The sequence below is a fragment of the Myotis myotis genome, unplaced genomic scaffold, assembly GCF_014108235.1.
Source record: "Myotis myotis isolate mMyoMyo1 unplaced genomic scaffold, mMyoMyo1.p scaffold_m19_p_8, whole genome shotgun sequence".
NCBI classification, from domain to species: Eukaryota; Metazoa; Chordata; class Mammalia; order Chiroptera; family Vespertilionidae; genus Myotis; species Myotis myotis.
Window position 1 is genome coordinate 14766197 of NW_023416390.1, and position 14193 is coordinate 14780389.

General features: G+C 42.6%; 1 protein-coding gene across 9 annotated transcripts in view; it reads right to left on the minus strand.

The window, feature by feature from the left end:
• The window catches only part of PLEKHM3 (pleckstrin homology domain containing M3), a 181597-nt gene that overhangs the window by 54946 nt on the left and 112458 nt on the right, over nt 1–14193 (minus strand). Inside the window, exon 7 of one of the 9 annotated variants that reach the window (XM_036318705.1) lies at nt 12006–12528. The exons of the other annotated variants lie outside the window; for them this stretch is intronic. Coding sequence (XP_036174598.1) covers nt 12472–12528 — 57 coding nt within the window. The 3' untranslated portion in view covers nt 12006–12471. Of the gene's footprint in view, nt 1–12005; nt 12529–14193 lie in introns of those variants that run through there. 9 annotated transcript variants of the gene reach the window in all.

Below are 14193 nucleotides of genomic sequence, written 5' to 3' on the forward strand. Positions count from 1 at the left end.
CGATGCTCAGTTCAGACCTGAGCAGAATCTTGAAAAGCCCAGAGATCCAAAGAGCCCTCCAGCACCACGCAAGAAGGTTCACGGCAGAGACCTGAAGAAGAATCCCCTGAAAAACCTGAAAATCATGTTGAAGCTAAACCCCTATGCAAAGACCACGCACGGAATCACCATTCTCTCCAGGCCAAGAACCACAAGCTCCGGGTGGATAAGGCAGCGGCAGCAGCAGCAGCAGCGCTAGAAGCTAAATCAGATGAGAAGGGGGTTCCAGGCAAGAAGCCTGTGGTCGGGAAGGAAGGAGGCTGTTGGCGTTACGAAGCAGAAGCCTTGGTGGGAAAAAAGGCTGCAGCTACCAAGAAGCCAGCAGCCGAGAAGCCTGCAGGGGGAAAACCCACCACGGAAGAAAAGGTATCTGTGGCGTAAACTTAAAGGTGTTTATTCCCTAAAGGTCAAATCACTGTGGACAGCCGATTTTATTTTTTAAAATACATTTTTATTGATTTCAGAGAGAAAGGGAGAGAGAGTTAGAAACATCAATGATGAGAGAGAATCACTGATTGGCTGCCTCCTGCATGCCCCCTCCTGGGGATCGAGCCAGCAACCTGAGCATGTGCCCTTGACCGGAATCAAACCCGGGACCCTTCAGTCCGCAGGCCCACGCTCTATCCACTGAGCCAAACCAGCTAGGGCTGGACAGCAAATTATAAATAAAGACCTGATCAAAGGTAGTGAGAAACATGAAAAAAAGATTGAGCCGAAACCGGTTTGGCTCAGTGGATAGAGCGTCGGCCTACGGACTGAAAGGTCCCAGGTTCGATTCCGGTCAAAGGCATGTACCTGGGTTGCGGGCACATCCCCAGTGGGAGATGTGCAGGAGGCGGCTGATTGATGTTTCTGAGTCTCTATCTCTCTCCCTTCCTCACTGTGAAAAATCAATAAAATATATTAAAAAAAAAAAGATTGAATCACTATGTTGTGCACCTGCAATTAATACAATATTATATGTCAATTATACCTCAATTAAATATATCATTCACGGGAATTCAAAGATGACACTTCTCAAAATGAAAACAGGATAGAGTAAGAGTGGAGCGGGAAGAAACATCTGGGTGGTGACAGTGGGAGAACATGGTGATTGTGTGGATAATGTCTGTGGGAGAGTTAAACTCTATTTTGCGGTTTGACTGCAAACAGCTGTGAAGGCTCACACCTGCCTCTCCTTGCCCCACACCTGGGCAGGCTGCTAGGAAGCCAAGTGTTCCCCCTTCAGCACCTCAAGGAGATCAAACCACGTCTCCTGTCTACCTATGGGAATCCTTACCCAGAACTCCCACCCCAGCCACATAAAAGCTCACGCGAGGCTGCTTTCCTCTCTCCGGCATTTGGGATCTGCGCGGAGATCTCAGCTCCACCCCAGGGACCTCAGTTATGTAAGTCATAAACGTTTTTATACCTTCAAAAAATTCCGTGCTTTTTGGATATTTAAATAAGGAATACAAATTGCCACTTTTATAATGTTTAAATTCTTTAAAAAACCAGTGACGGCTCTATAAAGAATGGCTTTAGAAATATATACATGCAATTTGCATATGCATATGTAAGCATGGTAAAAATGTAGAAAAGCCTTCATGTTTTTGGTTTTATATGACTTGTGCTTTCACTCGTCCACAACATGTTTATTTTCACAAAAGTTCTTTGGAAGTCGCCTATCAGTGAACGTATCGCGCCTGCATCAGACTCAGTGCTTGTATCCAAGGAGACCTGTGTGTCTAATCAGAATGTTTCCTGACTTATGGTTTTTTTAGGTTCTGGAAGGTAACACTGCCCCAATTAGAATGACTTATAAGATATGCAGAGTGTCAACAGCCGTATCTAATGCCAGGCAATTGAAGGTGGTTTTTGTTTACATAATTATCACCGAATTCTAGACATTTAATCTTATCTCTTTAAATACCTAACTGGGAGTTAGTAAGTAAGCAATCAGCTAGAATGCACGTTTCATTTTTCTATGAATCTCACCTAAACGTTTTCAATGCCCCTTCCCAGCTCTGCTGGGCCGGGCCTTTCTCCTTCCTGCCTGTCAGGAGTGACTTACCTGCCCGCTCCATCCCCGCAGGCACATTACTTGATCCCCTTCACCTGGCTGGTCTGGAAATTCCAACAGTGTCCGATTGTGTTGTGTAGTCAATAGGAGGAGAAACAGCAATGGTATCAGATTTAAAAAGTCCCGTCCCCATCTGTTCAGAGGTCTCGGCCATTTCACGTCACCCCAGGCACTGGGCAGAGGAAGGATGTTCCTCAACCTGAATGTTTTTAACCACTCAGTGTGGTGTCACGCCAAAGGAAAGTCTATGAACTGACTGACCTGCCTTAGACTTGGCCTTAAGAAAGAAATGGAAACGGTGGTTTTACAACAGGACATTCAAATATAATCAAAGAGAAACGAGTTTTGAATAGTATGTCCACCTGTGACTGACATGTCAGAGGCTTGGTAAAATCTAAATGGAAAAGTGCCCTAAGAAGGGAAGCCCAGTAAGCGGCCCGCTTCCAGGGCTGAGGGCGGAGGGTCTGTGATCTGGCCCAGCGTCGAACGTCCCTCTCTGTGCCACCCCGATAGTCGGCCTTCCTCCCTCTGGCATTTCTGTACGCCAGGCCAGAAGAGGTTCATCAAAATTCATTTGCGACTGCTGGGAGCTCTCGTAAAGGGAAAACTTTCAAACAGGTCAGAACTTTGTATGAGTGTAGAGCAGTGGTTCTCAACTTTCTAGCCCTTTAAATACAGCTCCTCATGTTGTGACCCAACCATAAAATTATTTTCGTTGCTATTTCATAACTGTAATGTTGCTACTGTTATGAATCGTAATGTAAATATCTGATGTGCAGGATGGTCTCAGGCGACCCCTGTGAAAGGGTTGTTCGACCGCCAAAGGGGTTGCGACTCACAGGTTGAGAACCGCTGGTGTAGAGGTTTCAGTTGTCCTTGGGCACCCTGTCCTTCAGCAGCATGGGTATCTGAAGAGAATTAGTCCCTCACAATCGTGTGTGTGTGTGTGTGTGTGTGTGTGTGTGTGTGTAGAGAGAGAGAGAGCTCAGCTAACTGAAACTCCAAGCAGTTGTAGAGTAGCTTATGAAAACTGGGAGAGGTTTCATTGGTCTCTTTTATTATATATTTCCTTAAATTGAGGTATAAGATACACAGGTCAAGTGCACAGATCTCAAGTGCACAACTCAGTGAATTTTAAACATGTATGTGAAACAACTATTGTCCCATCTGTGCTCTTGGCTTCCAGCTCCAACCGCTCCAACCCGTGCTCTATGCTACCACGAGAGGATCTTAGAAAATACAGATGTGACCAAACAGTAAGAATAATGGCATCAGCTGTTACACCTCCCCCACAGCAGTGACTGTTTAACATGTGCCAGTTGCTGCTCTGAGCTCTTTAATGCCTTATCTCCTTTAAGATAAGACAAGTCATGCACTTAGCACATTGCCAGCCATACAGTGAGCATTAAATAGTAACTACAGTGGGGCCTTAACTTACGAGTTTAATTCGTTCTGAGAGTGAGCTCGTTAAGGAGCTCATTAAATTATCAACTCAATGCAAAAAAACTGCTGAGAGACAGCTGGTATCTCAAAAAACTCATTAGTCGGGACACTCGTAAGTCAAGGCCCCACTGTATTACTACTATTATTTATGCACAGGAGCCCAAAGAGGTCAGTATTTTTATCATTACCAATTTATAGGTGAAAAACTGAGTCTTACAAGGCTTGAGTCCTTTGCCCATGGTTGCTCTGCTTAAACGTGCAGAGGAGGGAGCTGGACTCCCGAGCCCAGGGCTAACCACTAGGCTTCAGTGCCACCTTAGAGCTGGCATTTCTTTAATGAAACCCCTGAAGCCTCTTCAGCTGCTATAGGATAAGGTCTCACCTCCTTCGTGTGCCCTGCCCCGCCAGGTCTTCCCACAAGCCTGTCTTCCCACACTTGCTTCCAGTTTCTATCTACCATCTGTTCATCTGCTCTGGGGATGACTGTCTACTCATTCTTCCCTGGAAAAGTTTTGATCTTACTAAATATCATTCACCGCTATCATCACACATGAGTTCTGAAAGCTTTCCGTATTTATTTCTAATTCTTACTGCAGCTACCCACAATAAGTAGTACATAGTCATTTTACAGCTAAATAAACAGAAACACAGAAAGATGAAGGGTCTGGCTTCATGGTGAGAGCACCAATATCCCTCACAGCTGGAGTGTGAACCCAGGACACCTGATTCCAGGGCTCGGTCCTTCCCACGCCACCACCCCTTTCACTCCTGCCTCAAATGCCACTGACTTTCAAAGGCATTTGGTACTTGGCCACCAGCTAGGCCCCTCTTGCTCTGTGCCTTCCACAGGTATAAACAGGTCACCAATTAAGGAGGAATGGCTCTTGCTTCATTTCCATCCTAGGCCTTTCCAAGTACAGGCAACTTTTGCGTTAACAAAACTGAAACAGAGTATTTCTGGAATATTCCTACTGCAGGCCCTAGAAGCAAACATTTAAATTACAACTTTGTCCAAGCAAAATGGCAAATCTTTGGCCAGATGGGGTTATGGTCTAATGGCATGAAGGCAGAGGGCAAAAGGAGAAGTTGCTGCCAGTTAAACACCACATACGCTTTATCAGAACCTCTAGGGGACGTGGGATTCAAGAGCTCCTGGGACACTGTAATTCCTGAAGGATGAGCCAGCAGCTCTCCAAACATGAGGACAATGGAGGATGACTGTGGGCAGCCAGAAAGGCCATGCTGGGCAATTTTTGAACTGATCTTGAAAAGCATTTTATTATTGGAATAGCTAACATTCTTGTTGATGATGTAGAAGGAAAAAAAAAAACAACAACCACCCAAGCATCCGAACATTTGGTGTATGTTCAGCTTCTGTATCTCAGGATTGAATATTAATGTGCAATCTGTAAAGTCACACAAGTCGACAGGAAGTGGCTGGCCCTGCGGTGGCCTCCCGACAAGCTCTGGCAGCTCTGGCTGTGATTACCCAATCATACTTGTATTTAAGATGGTTAAATGCCTTTTTGCATATATTTAAACTCCATATGTATATTTTCAAGCTCTGAGCTACCTAAAGAGTCTCATTGTTGAGGAAAAAAGTACAAGTATCCAACTTGGAACAGCATAATTATGGAAATCTTTTAAAAGGTAAATTGGGCTGACAGGGTGATTCCAAAGTCGACCTGGAGGAATAAAAGAGCAGGCCCAAGTCAGACAATGGTGTAAAACAGTATGTGGCTGTATTTGGGCTTCCAGACATGAAAATATATCATAATATTTAAGTAATTGGAACTGGCATGATTGGGATTGAGGAAGCAGAAATGATTGGTCAGAAGCAGACTCCAGGACACACATGTAATTAAATTATGATGAATCTGAAGTCGAAAGTCAACACAGACAGCACGGATCATTAAAAAGTGGAGCAGCAATGACTGCTTAACAGTTTGGCAGGGAAATCAAGCTACAGCTTCACAAAGTAAGATAAATCCCAGAAATTTGTTAGTAAATGTATAAATAAACTGTTTAAAAATATACAAGGAAATGCAAAATATCATTTATCTAACCTGAACATGGGGAAGGCTATGCAAGTTTTAAAGCTACAGAAAAAAACACACAAGGAAAAAGTGAACAGATCTGAAAACATACATGTTGTAAACTTCTGTTTATAAAAAGAAAAAGTCACATATAAAATCTAAGGGCAAACAATAAAACTAGGGAAAATATCACACAAAGTGTTGATAGCCTACTATCTAAAGAATTCATATAAATTTACTGAAAAGATAGTTTGCCCTCACATGGACAAAAGACATGATCAAACAATTCATTAAAAAATAGCCCTAGCTGGTTTGGCTTAGTGGATAGAGCATCAGCCCATGGACTGAAGGGTTGCAGGATGCAGGCTCGATCCTCAGCCCTTATCAGGGTGCACGTGGGAGGCAACTACTCAATGTGTCTCTCGCACATGGATGTTTTTCTATCTCTCCCTCTCCCTTCCACTCTCTTTAAAAATCAACGGAAAAATATCCTTGGATGAAAGTTAAAAAAAAAAAAAGAAAAAGTAGTAGTAAAACATAAAAAATATTTAGACTACAAGTGATAAAAAAAATAATCAAACAATGAGAAATCTTATTTTTTGGTCTCTAAAATGACCAAAACTATGTGTGTGTGTTTTAAATGATGATTGCTAATGGTTCAGTGATATAAGGGAGAACATGTTTATACTGTTGGTGGGTATAACAATAGTAAATTGTATCCAGAGCTTTTAAAAAATTCAAATCTTCTGACTATAATAGTCCTTCTTCTGAATATATCTTAATCAGAAACTAAAGTTTGTACAGGATGTATATTATCATGCTATTTATAATACAAAATCGAAAACCCCTAAATGTCCAACCAGAAGAAGAATGTATTTATCTATAGCCGATGAGATCTTATACAGGAATTCAGAATAGCTAGTGCTTCTGAAAATTATTTAATATGTTAAAAAAAAGATAAAAACTTACATACTGTGAAGAATGAGCCACGTTTTATATAGACATGCCCAGAAAAGAACTAGCTGATGGGTCCCTACCTACATGTTCACTGCAGTGGTGGACTAGTAATAATACTGATAGCAGCAGTGGCCAGCACTAGCTGGGTATGTCCTCTGATTCAATCCTCTCATCATCCATAAGGATCTCACTACCCTTGCCTTATAGATGAGGACGCTGGGAAGTGGAACGCGGACTTGGGTCTGCCAAGGGCTGGGATCTGAACCTCTCTGCCATTGCTGCCTGATGACTATTTTCTCTACTTCCCCAATTCTCTGTAATGAGTATGCATTTATAATCTGGAGAAACTTTCTAAAAAGCGATTTGGGGCCAAGGGGGCCTGTGACTCTTCCCCTTGACAGTGGGTGGCTCTTCCATCTTCTATCCCTTTCTCCTCCTCTCTCCAGTGTAAACCATGGAGTCACTGGGCCTGGCCTGGGGAGGGAGGGAGGGAGGCCTCCGTGCAGGGCGGCGCCGTCCGATGTCCGAAGGCTGGTTTGGTCTGGCTTTTCTTTCCTCTGCCTCCCTCCTTTCCTTCCCTCCCTCCCTCCGACCCCTAGGCTTTCTAGAACCCCTGGGAATAAGCCTGGTTCAAGGTTCTGGTTTAACAAAAACAAAACGGGGCATCCTGGGGTTAACTCTGGGCTGGCCTTTCACAGTTCTATGATTAAATAGCATTTTTCAGTGGTTCTGCCTTTAAACTCAAACCCTTTTAAAGAGAAATTTAAGGAGAGCAAAACATAGGAAACAGTGCCAAATGCCAATAACATATTTTAGTCGTTTGGGGAATGGGCAGCTTTAGAAACCGCAAATTCCCACTTATGCAAGGGCGACTTGAGCTTTTTTCTTTATTGCTTAGTGACAGAAGTCTGGCTTCAGACCATGGTCAGAGTTGTTCTCTCTTGTTTTCTTTCTCTCTCTGAAAACAGTTATAAGAGGTCTCAGTTATCACAATGAGAGTTGGCTAATCAAGTAACAGAAATCATCTACTGATGATGTGGTTAGTTCAGGCTAAAAGGCAGCTCCAAGTCTGTGTCTTGGTACCTGTTATACCTGCTCAGCAAGCTCGCTCAGGTGGACTGAATCACGCACTACACCTGGGAGGCTCCCCATGTGACTTCACCAGTTGGCAAGCCTTTGGTACCATGTGCTCAGCTGGGTGTTCTGGGTCCTTGCTTGCAAAGAAAGTGACTGAAAAGGGAAGATAGGATGTGTGTGCTGTTTTGTGACTGTGCTTTCCAAAACCATGGCTGACACAATAGAAAATGGAAAGAATCCCAGAGAGCTCTTTTCTGTAGCCTTAGATCTATTCTATCAGGGATTAGAAAACCAAATAACAGAGTCCAGAGTCTTCTCAGCCCCACCATCAGAGCTAGATTAAGGTGTGGCCGAGCAGTCCCAGGGCATGAAGTAACACACTGAACTACATCATAACCAAATAAATTGCAAATAAGGTGCCGGTGAGCTCAGGTTCCCACAGGCACTCCTGATATTACCAGCAAATGAGCTAGTCCCACCTGAAGATAAGTAGATAGCAGTGAAAATTTAAAAAATCCAACTGGCCCAGCTGGTGTGGCTCAGTGGTTGAGCATCAATCCATGAACCAGGAGGTCACAGTTTGATTCCCAGTCAGGGCACAAGCCCAGGTTCTGTGCTTACTCCCCAGTCTGGGGCATCCAGGAGGCAGCTGCACAATGGTTTTCTCTCATCGTTGATGTTTCTCTCTCTCGCTCCCTCTCCTTTCCTTTCTCTGAAATCAATAAAAACATATTTTAAAAACACAAAACCCCCAACTTAGCTATATATCGGGCACTAGCATTTTGTTGGTGAGCACAAGTAAGGTGCACAGAACAACTGTAGGCCATGGGAATAGTCCTGAAATGAAGCAGCTGACAGTCATCTGAGTAAGCAATCAACTAACATGGGTGCAAGAGAGTAATTTTATTACATAAAGGTTAAAGTGGTCTGATTTGGTAAAAATTGCAAACAAAACACCTAGAGAAAATAAAGAAAGAGGTATAAATGTATTTTTATTACTAGATAGTTAGATTCCCTTCCCCTATCTACTAAGTATATTACAAACTATTTTAGTACATATTTGAAAATGTTTAAAGAATATCAGTGAGTAGGATGCCAACCAATTAGCCTGCCCGGTGTCCACATACTGTATCTGGCCCTGCCTCTTGCAAGTACTCTAGGTCATGGCTACTCCCAAGAAAACAAAGATGACAATCTAATAGGCCTGCTCCAGGTCCCTTTATACAGAGTCATGATAGACTTAGAGTCAGACCAGAAACAAGGCATTGGCATCTGCTATTGAAACAGGCCATTGGGTAGAAGAAGATGAGAACTTTTACAAAGGAAAGCCATGTAGGAGACACGGCTACTTGCCTTAGCCACCTACTTACACTTGCTAAGATATGTTTATTTCATTTTCACTTCCAATATGGAAAGCTCAGAGCACAATTTAGAAATACTTAGTCACTTTGGATAGAGTGTCAGCCCACAAACCGAAGGGTCCCGGGTTCAATTCTGGTCAAGGGCATGTACCTCAGTTGCAGGCTTGATCCCTGGCCCTGCTTGGGGCCCATGCAGGAGGCAACCAATCGATGTGTCTCTCTCACATCGATGTTTCTCTCTCTGTCTCTCCTCCTCCCTTCCACTCTCTCTCAAAATCAATGGGAAAATATCCTCAGGTGAGGATTAACAACAACAAAAAAAGATAGAAGGCTACTCATCTGTCTTAGAGTTACTAAAATAAAAGCTCCACGCAAGCCAGTAATATCCACTGCGTCTACAGAGTGACCCAGGTACTTGGGAATATCTCGGCCTGAGAGCTAACTAGTTCTTACTTTCTTGCATTGAGCAGTGACTATGGTAATGATCTTGTTGCTTTGGGTTTGCTGGCTTTGAACTTGCTAGATCTTCCATAGCTAACTCAGAACATCCTGAAAAACCACCTTAAAAACCTGCTGGAGTCTTTGAACTCTGCTTCTTGTTTGTGCTTTGGCCCTACAGTTAACCCTTCCGACTCTAGCCTCCTTGGTACTGGGTACCTTAGGCCTCCTGCTCTCCCTTTTACACATCTTTCTACATCTCCCATGGCCTCTTTCCAGACCAGCTCTGAAACCTTATGTAAAACAATGCTAGTCAAAGCAATGAAGAACAGAAAAAGTGACCTAGAATCTTTTAAAATATGTCCAAGATTTTTAATTTCTCTATTCTCCAGAGTCCCACTAACAACAGCAGCAACATTAAAGTCGGAAGGGGGGGAGAGTGACTATTTAAGTATTTCTAAATTGTGCTCTGAGCTTTTCATACTGGAAGTGAAAATGAAATAAACATATCCTAGCAAATGTAAGTAGGTAAGTAAGGATTGGCTGCAATAACTAGGTATTTCAGATACTTCATCTTTCAAAAATTATTTCATTAATAATTAGTATTGCAGTCCTGATAGGAAAACTACACACTTAATAGACATAAGAGAATTTCACAAGCAGGAGCTCTTTAATAATTTCCCTGAAGAAAATGCTTGAATGCACTTTAGAAAGATTGGTGTGGTTCCATATCGCCCTTCCTAAAGTACTCAAGACTGCTAGGCAACTGAGAGGCCTCATACCATGAATATGGTACCCAAACTTTGTTTTCTGGGTCACTACAACTTTTAAAAAGTTTACAATTTTTAACTTTGCCAAATAAGGACACTAAGAACAAAATCTATCATCTATCACCATCATTTCACAAGAAAGGAGGAAATTTTAACACCAAAAGAAAAAAAAAAAAAGAAGAAAAGAAAAAGAAACAGTATGCTTTCAGGGAAAAAAAATATTTTAAACTGAATATGTGTGGTGCTATTGAAAATTCACCGCATTATATTATTTTCCTCCATTTGTATGACCTGGTGAACACTCCATCCCAGATGAGCCCTTAACCCACAAGGGAAGTTGGGAAGGTCTGTGATAAGAGAACAAGGGGCCTTATTGTTCGCTAAAACCACTGCTTTAAAGTGAATTTCAAAACAGAAGAATGAGGACAGTGTTTCCCAAACTTCAGTCATGTGAAAACACCTTCACAAATGTCACTGGTGTTATTATTTACTTAATTGCAGTAGCGTCATTTGTTTACTTAATTTAAAAGTGAAAGCCTTGTATGAATACCATAAGTGGAAAGCCAGTCTCTCTTGCCATAATATCAAGATAACACAACTGTGGGAAGGCCCGAGCTGGCAGCCAACGCTCTTTGGAAAGGAAGATTAGCAGGTGCTCGGAGTTCAAGTCATACCAGCCCCAGGATGAACTTCCTGTTTGATTTCACCTGAAGGACAGAAAGAGGACTAAAGAGAATAACCTTCTCATTATGGGATTAAATGTTATTTAATGCCATGACCATGTGCAGCCTCAGAGCATCTCCTGTACAAACTCATAGCATTTTGGTGCCACTTATGAGCCCAGAGGTGTCCTTGAATAGTAATTAAAAGCACTGGCTAAATCAGTCTTCCCGAGTTCACTCTGAGACTTCTCTATGTACCAGCTAGCATGTTATTTACGGTCTCTGCCTCAGGTTTTCATCTATGAAATGGACATAACAGTAATACCACTTCACAGGTTGGCTGTGAGGATCAAATGAGTAGATACACATTAAGCTCTTAAAACCATAAGCGACACATTAAGAGTTTAAAAAATGTGAGCTATACTTATTATCTCATACTCTGAGGAGCATGAAAAGGGCTAGGCTTATGTTAGACTATGCCAGGCATACAGGAATACAGTAACACATTTCTGGGAAGAACATATAGCTCGGGGATAAGAGTGACAATTTCTTTGCTAACTTGAATTAAAAGAACTTGGTCCACATGCATTGAAGACAATTTATAGTTCATTTAGTTTACGTTTCCTTCCATGCCCCATTTTCTTGGGCAAGGGCAAGTCTGAATGGTATGTTTTTGTTTTTTTATGGCTCAGTAAACAATGTTTTTGACATAAAAAGGTCACACTGTAGAGAACAGCTTTCAGAATCTTAACTGAAAGTCACTCTTTGGGCAAACAATGCCATCCAAATACATTAGGTTTTAAATTATGAAATCAATGTTCCTTCTATTCAGAGTAAACAACAGAATTAATGCCAGATTTAACCCTCCGAGTGGCTACACATGTTATGATTTAATTCGTATTATGAAATACAGTAAGGGAGGACTTATCACCAAATCATCAAATAAATACGCTAACATCAAAAAGCAGTAGTTCTAGGGGGCTCCTGAGATGGATTAGTTGGTCTTGAACAAGAAAGACACATATTAACATATCCTAAGCTACTGCCTTTCATGTGTCTCATCCCTTTTGTCCCTGGAACTATATTTAGTACAGAGAGAACAAGGGCGCTGCCAGGGCAGTCAAGTAGAAAGAGAGGGTATTAATTTAGTGGGTCCTGGTCAAGGTTAGGGCATGAGATAGTGGACAAGTACATAGTTAGCTTATTAAAATAGAAGGTAGGGTCATATTGGAAACTTAATCTCTAGAGCTTACATTGAGTCTACCTTGACGGTGGCCTGACTACCAAGGACCCAGAGTTTAAGAGTATCTGTCTTCTTCAGTCCCTGTCCGCTTACGGTAGGACAGCATCTTCCGACTCTACAACATGCTTCTTGGTAGCATCTTTATCGCTTTCCTTCCCTTTCCCCTTTGGCTGTTTCCTCCTCCAGCGTGTCCAGTTGAGCACTTCAGGTTTTCTTTTATGTTGTCAAGAATCCCCCGTTTGTAATTTGTCTCCCGTTTCTCCACCAACCTCTTCATTGCCAGGCTGCTTCTCTTCTGATTAGGCCAAGTTATGGTCCTCATTTGCTTTGCTCTTTCAGGTTGGTCTCTCAACGTTTCTATTGAATTCTGCTTCAAAGATTAACTATTCTTTTCTTGAAAATGTTACCTTTCCTTTCCTACTTCTCTTCTTCCTCCCACACTGTCAAGGACATTAAAAAAAAAAAAATTCCTTCATTCTTATTATGTCTATAAGCAATAGAATGTTCCAGAACCTGAAAGTGGAACTGGGTCACATCTTTTAATTTTCCTTTTCCCCTTTTCCCCAGGACCTACTTCTTTTAGAAGGCTTATCTCGAGTACTTTCAGAGACCAAACAGAGGAGAATAAGAGCAAATGTGAGGCAGTGAAAACGCCTTTCCCCTTCCTTTACTGAATTTGCATCTGGTCTGGGTATCTCATCAAAAAGAGTGCCCAGGACTGGTGGCTGTCAATAAATCTTAACTGCTAGCGGTGGCTCTAGCTTCTAGTGAGTTCTACACCCTACCTATAAATGGCCTCTATGTTCTGGGGTAAACTAACTCTTCTAGAGCTGTCTGATCACTTTACAATGATCTGAATGGGTCATTGATGAAGGTATAATAGTGTCCCAGAAATGTCACTTTACCATCAAAATAAGGAGGAAAATCTTATACAGACGGGAGGAGTCCGCAGTGGGTGTGGCCCTATTCCAGGTACTGGGGATATGGGTGGACAGCTCAGATGAGGCCCCCCTCTCCTGGAGCAATGACTTCTGAGAGTATCTGAAGGCCAAGGAAAATGACCCCAGTCACATGGTCAAGGAAGCCAGGTTAAAGCCATCCCATTAAGGAAGAGGGGGATCAATTCGTCGGTGGATGGGGCACTATACTAGCCAATGCTCCACCTCCCTGAACTAGGAGACACATTTACAAGTGGGCAGGAGGTTAAAAAAAAAATCCTAACCCAACCCAAAAGATAATGGGAATCATCTGTGCTGCTCTCATGTGCAAACCTATAATTTATGGGAAGATGGGAAAGAGAAAGTCCCTGAGGAGGCCTAGCCAAGTTTTGTGGTGAAAACTCAACTGTACTCCAAGCTCAGACTGGAAGAGGTGGGGGTGGAGAGGAGCAAGAAGCCACAGCAAAAATAACACATCTTGAGGCAGCCAGCTCCCTCCCTTCTCCCCAGTCCCAATGCCATTCCTGGGCCAATGCCTCCCTCCCTTCCTCCGGCCACCCTGGCCCTCCCCCACTCACAGGTTATAACTTTTTCCTCTTTGTTTTTCATTCATTATTTAAGAATCTCGAACTGGCTGTAGTCCTCATACTCCCTGTCACAAGGTAGTGCCCGCAATATAAATTACAGGGCATCCTGGGAAGCAGGTAGTTAGGATCAAGTGAGAATGTGTGCTTAATAAAATAAAATGGAGTTACTGGGAATTTTCAAATTATGGGAAGGCGACGATTTCCCTAAATAAGTGATAGTATATAATATGTATTTGCATTGTTTGTGCACACTGACATATAAAGTAATTTGCTGTTAAGAATGTGCTATAAGACTTGATGATAGAAAAGGCCATCACTCTTAAATGCAGTGTTAATAAGCAGTATCACCCCTACCAGATTCTGATTTTTTTTTTTTTTTTTAGAGAATAGTTTATTGATTTTTAGAGAGGAAGGGAGAAGAAACATCGACGTGAGTGCTCACCATCCATCAGCTGCCTCCTGCACACCCCCTACCGGGCGGGGATTAAGCCTGCAACCTAGCATGTGCCCTGACTGGCAATCGAACCAGCAACTTTTTGGTGCCCAGGAAGATGCCCCATCCCCTGAGCCACACCGGCCA